The 8,770-nt window shown below is 37.9% G+C and overlaps 1 protein-coding gene across 1 annotated transcript; it reads right to left on the bottom strand.

Annotated features, from left to right (window-relative positions):
* Positions 1–6,501: 6,501 nt before the first annotated feature.
* LOC147311009 (olfactory receptor 6N2-like) lies at positions 6,502–7,461 on the bottom strand. Its single transcript, XM_086267729.1, has one exon. It carries the CDS (start codon positions 7,459–7,461, stop codon positions 6,502–6,504), a length of 960 nt encoding a protein of 319 aa, XP_086123855.1.
* Positions 7,462–8,770: the final 1,309 nt, after the last annotated feature.

The following is an 8,770-nucleotide window of genomic DNA, read 5'->3' as shown; positions in this document are numbered from 1 at the left end:
GCCCTTTTTAAACTACTTTAAACCACTTTGATCTCTAATTTTCACTTGGTGAGGGATTATTATGTTCTTCCTAGTCTGAACTGCTCTCTTCACCTGAGCTGCTATCCTGTTCTGAGTCACTGTCTTCTTTGTTTCTTACAGTCACGTGCAAAATGTCCCTTTTTTCCACACTCCCAGCATGCAGCGCTAAAATTACTGTTTGGTGTGTATCTAAGTCTGCCTTTACCTCTTGCTCTTCCAATATGCATTCCTCTCCCTTTCTTTTGGATTATTCCTGCTCCAGCTTATTGTTTTTCTAAACATTTCTCATCAGGTGTTAATTTTACTTGTTTATTTCCCATTTTCAAAGATTTTGCTGGGCCGTCACTGGCACGCTTGACTTCAGAGTGGTTGCTGATACTCCCTTCTACTTCACTTCTAAAAAATGAAGCGGTATCAGTTTTATGAGATAAAACTCAACCGTTGTCCTTTGTCACCAGTACGTGAGCCTCAAGCAAAGAAAACAAAAAATGGAAGTAGTTCAGCAGCATATTGTGCTGTAAAATCAACTTACTTCCAGACAAATACACATAGACATTTGCGCCCTTCTACAATTTGTTACGAAGTAATTACGACTACCTCTAAAACCTAAGTCTAATTTGGTTCGTTACGGCGTAATTGCGGCTACTTCTAACCTATTTTACGCGTTTCATTAAACCTTTGCGGTGGTTTTATATACCAAAATAATGTTTCTCACCCTCAGATGTCTCACTGGTGGTTCGGATCGTCAGACTGAATCCCACCGCCGTGGACCAGACTATAAACACCTGCCCGCACCCGAATTCACGTCCCGGGGCTTTCTTCCTCGTCTAAGAGGAAAACCTTTTGGTGGCAGTGGTTATTATTATATTCACATGCTTCCATCTTCCATCAGTGGTCAGTGACAACTCGTACTTTTCGACTCTCCTTCTTCTCCCTCCTCGCGCTCACAGAAACATAACAGGTATTGCAGTCCATTCTCCCTGCAGCACAGACTACACTGCCCATGAGGCTACTTTCTTCTGCAACACTCTGCCTATTGCCTTCATAATAAATTATTTTGAATAATAATTTTTAAAAATATTTCTTCAAGTCATTAGGCGGCCGCAAGTACAGGTGACATGGGGCGCGAGATTCAGACACAGGCATTAGAGCCTCTTAATGCGTGCTTTCTTTGGGTTTCCACTGGCGTGGAATTACCAAAAATAGAGAGGGCATAGCCTAATATATGAAACAGGGAAAGACCGCCGTGTAATCCATTTATTTCAATAAGGTAACTGTATTCTGAATACCACCTTTTAAAACGGTAACTGTAATGGAATACAGTTACTCATATTTTGTATCTTAAATATGTAACGCCCGTACAATTATTCCATTACGCCCCATCACTGCCGGCAGGGTGCAGGTGTTGAGTGGCCAGATGTTGTTCTTCCCATTCAACTGACTATTCAAAACTTGCTCTAGCTTGAAGTTGGCCTTTAGTGTTGTTCTGTCATGGTTGGCTGTGTGGCAGGCAGGCAGGAGTGGTGAACCCAAAATGCAGGACTCTTAGGAAACGAGGTTTAAACTGAAAATGCAGCTTTATTGCTGGAACAAAACTTCAACATAAAATAAAACTCACAAAAGCAAACAAAACTCTAACTGAGGTGCAGGAGGCCTGGAAGTCATGAACACACAGCAAGTTGAGGGTACGACAAGACAGGGAGCACAGGAAAACACAGGGCTTAAATACACAGGGGAGTAATTAGGAAATGGACAACAGGAGGGAGACACAGCTGGGAGAAATTAGGCTAACGAGACAGGAGAGAGGTAAAACTAAACACATTGACATGAGACATGAACTTTCAGAATAAAACAGGAAACTAACAGACACAGAGAACCAGACAGGACACTGAACTTGGCAGGCAGACTCACGAGCAGACACAGTGACACCATGGACAGACAGAGGGAACACAGGCAGGCATGAAACAAACACACTAACACATAGCAAACCTAAACAAAAGACAAGGCAGAATAAACAAGAATATAGAAGAATATAAAGAAACACAAAACACCGAGTCCTCAGACTCAGGACCATGACATGTTCGCCACATCCCCACTGAATTGAAGGCTCTTAGCATTCTATGCATTCCATTGAGTCAACGGCTTTCATTTTCATTTTTCTCCTTGTGTGATTAAGTCTTACCTGTAGGCCATTCTGTGGATACAGTGATGTTAAGGATCTCTGCCTGTAAAATCTCCTCAAACACATGCATAGCAAAGTAGAATATTACTGCTCTCAGAGCTTCGCGATTAATAATCAATACTCTTTTGATGTATTTGTTTCGCAACTACTTTCTTCTCCTTTCCCCGTTTGCCACTGATGAACTGATAACACTATCGGAGTTATTACTGTACAACTGTGACATTTAAGAAATCAAAATATTCATATTTTCATTCATTCTTGTGTGTGTGTGTGTGTGTGTGTGTGTGTGTGTGTGTGTGTACATGCGCACTCGCATATGCCTTAGAAGAATGAAAAAAGGTACTTCAAACTGTATGATGCAATTTACTTCATAATATCAACATGGCCCCTTAAGGCGAATTCATGACTTTAACATTTGGCTACACAAAGCTGCCCCCTGGTGAGTAAGGAGCCGGCTCGCGTTGTTCACTTCAAAGAGTTGGCTCTAAGAGCCATTTTTGTGCCATTTCGTTCGTGACCGACACGTCACTAATTTGTATTCAGCCAATCTTGATATCTGATCACTCAGATCACTGCAGCGTTGACCTGCCCCACACTAAGACTAGGGCCTCAACATAGTCAAAATGAACATACTGTCATGTCTTAATTTCCTTTTATTCATGTTGCCACTTCTCCCTCCTCTGTCTTGCTTTAAGAATATACACTCTGTGGTGTCTAAATTTATTTGGAATGGGAAAAGGCCATCAACATTGCTACAGTTTTACTACTGGTCATTCAAAATCAGGGTGCTTAGGGGGTTGTTACTACCAGAGATGGGCAGTAACGCGTTACTGTAATCCGATAACTTTTTTCAAGTAACGAGTAAAGTAAGGGATTACTATTGCAAAAACGGTAATTAGATTACCGTTACTTTCCCGTAGGAATGCTGCGTTACTGCGTTACTAAAACCGTGATTTTTTTGCGAGAATGTCTCATGACAGTGACGTAAGCGAGTGGACGTTCGTGACAACAGCTGTGTGCAGATCAATGGATAATATATCGAGTGTGGGAGAGAGTATGAGCATGCAGCGTTTAAAGCGTGGAAGTACTGACCTTACTTTAAGTTTGATTCCATAAAAAGTGACAAAAACATTAGTGTCCGTTGTGCGTGGGAAGAAAACTTCTTTTTACAGCGAAAAAAACCTCTAAACTTCCAAGCAAGCACCAAGTGCGCTACGACGTAATGGGAAACTCACAGAGAAACTCGCGGATTCTTCCACTGACCGCTGCGGCACACCTGCACCAGGGTAAACCTCCGCCTACCCTACTCCTGCTTTACAGGTGAAAATAGAGCAACAGGACCGCTGAGTCTCTGACTTTATTTATTTTCTGCTGTGTTTTACTTGCATCTATTTGAAAGAGTGAGTGTAAACACACAAAAATATTTTATGTGCTGGAATGTGCAGAAAATAGGTTTAAATATTAAACAAATTTCTTCCAGTCAGAGAATGTTGCATATAATTAAATTTTTGCTTGATGCATAAAGTTAAAAGATTAAAACTAATAAAACAAGTTTTAAAAAGAGACTTTTCCATTTGATTACATTTTGTATGATGGATTATGTAGAAAAAGTAGAATTGGACTGAAAGATCTATCGCTTTATCACCTATTCAGGTTGTAAATCGTGTTTTTAAAAAGTAACTAAGTAATTAATTACTTTTGAAAATAAGTAATCAGTAAAGTAATGGGATTACTGTTTTGGGGAAGTAATCAGTAATTAGTTACTGATTACTTTTTTCAAGTAACATGACCAACACTGGTGAGGAGTAATCCGAAGCGAACACAGCAGCCGCCCTGCACAGCGCTACCCTTCCAGCGCGTCACACAGACCCGCCGTGTTCCCCCGCAGGAAACAAGCATCGAAGGCGTTTGGAAAGGGAGGGGGATAAGTGTGTGTGTGTGTCCATAGTTCGCCCTGCCAGGCTAAGTAAACAGTCTACCAGCCAACCCAGGTGGCCTTGTATGGAGTGGGAAGGAACAGACTAAACACAGTCGTTATCAGGGTGTTTTTGTTCGGCTCCAGCCTTGCAGCTGGCGCCAAAGGGGCTATCCGCATGAAGTGATGGTGCTTTTTACTTTAGTGCGAACAGCTCATATGAATTTCAAAGCAGTTCTACAGTCCAACACTGGTCTCTCAATCTCCTGTTGGAGAGCCGCGAGCTTCGCCATACTTGCGTTCTTTGATGTTGTCATTTCTTGTGCTCATGATGTTGGTTTTGATATCTGTTGAGAGGGAAACATGAAGATGAAACCAGAAGATGTCCTTAAGTTGTCATGTGATGTAAACTGTTTAGAACTCATACATATATACCAACAAGACAGTGTACATCACTGTCACAACAGCATTTGTTGTCATCCAAAGGTTTTATGGTTTTTCCTATAATACCTTGTGGCCACTCTCTAGTCAAAATGCCCTGACCGATTTTTTGTCCCAGTCCAGCTGACCAGGTGGTCAAGGTGCGGCCTCATGGTCTCTTGCTTCTACAGCCGAACAGAGCAGGCGGGCTAAAACTTTGTTATCGGTAAGCTGAAGAAATTAATCTCTAACGAGTTAAAATGCCATCCAAACTGATAATGTTCACAAAGTATAATTTTGTACTTGTCGTAGAGGACAGAGTGAAACCAGAAGGTTTACTGAGCTGTGGCTTCATGTAAATGCTGAGCATCCACTCGACGGCGGTAAGCTAAATGTGGCTAATCAGACACGTGATGTGCGGAGTGTGGGTACAGTTGTTGGGTGTCTCTGAAACGCACTGTTGATATGCTAGTTAGATCGTTAACCAAGTCATTAACATGTGAAAAGCTGTAAATGGTTAAAACAGCTGAAAATAAGTTTATGAGAGATAATTGTAAGCAGACTTTATGCTGCTTCCTGCTTAATTTTTTGATGTCAATCATTTGTTTTACAATACAGTGGAACCCCGACTTAGGAATACCCCATTTAACGAAAAATTCAAGTTACGACGGCACTTAACGGCAATATTTCTGCCCGTGTTATGGCAAAATGCCCGTGTAACAAAATCCACTGTCTCTGATTGGCTGAGCCCAGAATGCCTACAATGCCCACAATGCCTTCCAAATCATGTGACAACCCCCTTGGCTTTCGTACTTGAGCTTCGCTGTTCCACTTGAACGACGTATTGTTGTTGCAGTTAGCAATTAGCCTATAGCCTACCATTCACTCAAAAGGCGCGATGGGTGCTTCGACTTACGAAAATTTTCGACTTCTGAAAGACCCTCGGGAACGAATTAATTTCGTAAGTCGGGGTTCAACTGTACTCAGTATTGAATACTTGGAGGTAATTTTTAGTGTATTTCCACTTGTACTAGTAGGCCTATGATACAAGCGGGATTAAGCACATCTATTCTAATACTCCTATTCGTGGACTGAGTCCTTGTGTTTACATGTTATTGAAATTATTTGCACTTTGTTCGGTTTCTGATAAGCGTTTGTGTATTGCTCCAACAATGACTTTATATCTGATGGATCTAATGAATGTTTACCATGAAAAGTGAATTATATGGTGACTATAATTCCTGAATGTTTGAAGCCCTGTAGATCATCTTTAACATTGCTGCAGGTTACAACTTCAGGTCTCAAAGTCAAATGAACACTGCAGCATCACTGAGAGTTAAAAACTGTATAAATTATTTCACCTTTAATAAAATGGGTGTTCTGTTTTACAAAGTGTAACAATTACATTTAACATCCAGGTATTCATGAAAACAGAATTTAGTAAATTTAACAGAGTTAGAAATTAGCATTGAATTTACACATTACACTATACAATACACTATATTATGTTTATAAATAATGAGTTATGGAAAGTTCAAAAGAATTTTTCATTAAAAAAAACTATATATATATATATATATATATATAACTGAGAAAACAGAAGACACTGTGATGAATATTCACATGCTTGTCAGCATCAAAGAGAGACTTCTACTAATTGATTCATTCTACTAAATTATTTTTATGTGAATATACAATAGTAAATAATAATCTATGACAATATAGAAGGGAAAATGTGAAATGCAGGCATATGAGATGTTTAGAATTTAAACATTACCAGAAACAGTTTAAGAAATTGTTTGTCTTTGTTTTATGACCATTATGTTGTCATCAATAGAAGAACAGAAATCAACATTTACATAAATGTCATGACATTTCTATAAATTTGATCTCTTTTCCTCTGTCTAGTATGTAAAATCGGAGAAAAGGTACTCCATTGTCTAGTTTGCATTACAATTTAAAATTATATGCCATACATTTGATAATAGGGCAGTAATACCAGTGTTATTAAACTTGACAACAATATTTTGATATGTTTGAAAATTTCATTCATTTTGAGTCCATATATGATTGGATTTAAAAGAGGATGGAATACAATTGACTGAAACGTCAATGTCAAACGAAGAGTTTTGGATAGATCAGAATCCAGTCGAACTATAATTATATCAAAGAAAATAAAACAGGAAAAGTTGGTTAACACCAGCAGGTGGGGTAAACATGTCTTTACAGCTTTTTTCCTCACTTCTCTACAACAATGGTAAGATATTCTAAGAATCCTGATGTATGTAAAAAGTATGAAAAGCAAAGGTAGAAGGGCAATGCTTATCAACATGACCACACCATATATAGATATTGCGACCGAGGGCACACACTGAAGCTTGTAAAGTGAATTATTACAAAAAATTCCTGTCAGAGAAAAGCTACAGAGTTTGACATTCGAATACAACACACCCATCACTGAGGTTTCAAAAGCAGGTATAAGCCAAGCTAAAATCAGACATACATAAATAGTTATTCTATTCATAATAACTGGATATTGCAGGGGTTTACATATAGACACATACCTGTCATATGCCATTGCTGCCAACAGTAAAAAGTCTGAACCAACCGAGGTGTAATATGATAAACCTTGGAAAAGACAGAGTGGATATGATATCATCTGTTTTTCAGACAAAACATCAGATAAGAGCTTTGGATAGATAATCATGCTGTAAAGAACAGAGTTGATTAACAAAGCTGCAATAAATATGTACATTGGCTCGTGAAGGTTTTTGTGAGTCCAGATAAGGAAAACTATAGTGGAATTAAAGCAGAGTATCAGAATATAAAGTGTAAATATGATCACAAAATAAAGATATCTGTATTTGTGCAATTCTGCAAACCCACCTAGAGTTAGCAATGTTACATTTAATTCAATATCCATTTAATGAACAAAAATGTTATTTACTATACAACTAGATGACATAAATGGTATTCATTAAAAATCAAATGAAAAGACAAGTCTTAATGTATTGTAGTAATGCTTTTCCAGCACCGAACTAAGAAGTAATTGGCTCTGTGGCTTTGTTTTATCAGACAATTTCCCATTCTCAATGGGACTCATTAAGTTCTTCAAGAACATGTAAACAATTTCACCAAACTTTATCAGTTGATATTTTTGTCTGTGTGATCTATCATCGTACAGCATACCTCATAGAGAGGTGAGTAGACTTAGTAGTGTAGATAAAATAATAATAAAATATCATTATTATTATTATTATTTGTGTATAACTTTCTATAACCAAAGTGCTTGCTGGTACAGGAGAAGCACTTCTAGTATATATTCTGAGCCCAGGCCATGAAGGACAGGTAATTAGTAAAATCTTAAAATCAATTCTAATGCAATATGTAAATTTTTCTTAGTCTTTAGAAGATGTCTAGCTGCTGTATTTTGCACGATTTACAGTCAATTTAATGCTTTCTGAATGATACCTGTTAGAAGACCATTACATTACTGTATTTTTTGGATTATAAAGGTGCACTTTAAACCCTTGATTATGTTGAATGATGAATTGAAGGCAAAAAAATACTGAATGCAATTCTAACAAGCTTGAAAGTCAATATGTGTTCAACACAGCTTAAACTCTTTTGAGCAAATTTTACTGAATGTCTTTAAATAGTCTTCAGGAATAGTTCTCCAGGCTTCTTGAAGGGTATCCTAAACCATTAATGTTGAGGTCCTGGTGCTGTAGACATCAGTCCATAACTGACAGTGTTCTGCAGTGTTGTTGTTTTTTTCGTTGTTGTTGTTTTTTAATTCCAGGTTATTGAAAGCCATTGCTAATTAGATATTTTCTAAATTATATCACATGGTGGATCAAACTCTGACATAACTTATGAAAGTGACCAACATTATTAGAGACAAGGAAACAGAAGCAGGGCTACAGAGTAGGGCTGAACGATTATGGAAAATAATCTAATTGCGATTTTTTGCCCCAATATTGCGATTGCGATGCGATATGCGATTATTTTTTAAGGTCTTTGTCTTCTGTATTTTAAACAAAGACAAGCAATACATCATATAGTATGGCCAATACTATATTACATTAATTTTAAACTGTTCTTTCCTGGAAGACAGACCTCTGTTATGATGACATGAGGTGATGCATGAATTGATGACTGACATTTTTATTTAACTTCTTCAATCACAACAGTATATTTGAACATACACAATAGTTTATTTTTAGCTTACA

The sequence above is a fragment of the Aulonocara sp. 'chitande type north' Nkhata Bay genome, linkage group LG16, assembly GCF_057382095.1.
Source record: "Aulonocara sp. 'chitande type north' Nkhata Bay isolate Kocher_YH1m ecotype deep benthic linkage group LG16, A_spYH_male_GT1.1, whole genome shotgun sequence".
Classification (NCBI taxonomy): Eukaryota; Metazoa; Chordata; class Actinopteri; order Cichliformes; family Cichlidae; genus Aulonocara; species Aulonocara sp. 'chitande type north' Nkhata Bay.
The sequence above is the reverse complement of the archived record's forward strand: the minus strand, read 5'-3'. Positions and strand labels throughout refer to the sequence as shown.

Excerpts from the sequence above, each read along its gene's own strand:
- LOC147311009 (XM_086267729.1), bottom strand. The coding sequence starts at position 7,461 with ATGGATATTGAATTAAATGTAACATTGCTAACTCTAGGTGGGTTTGCA.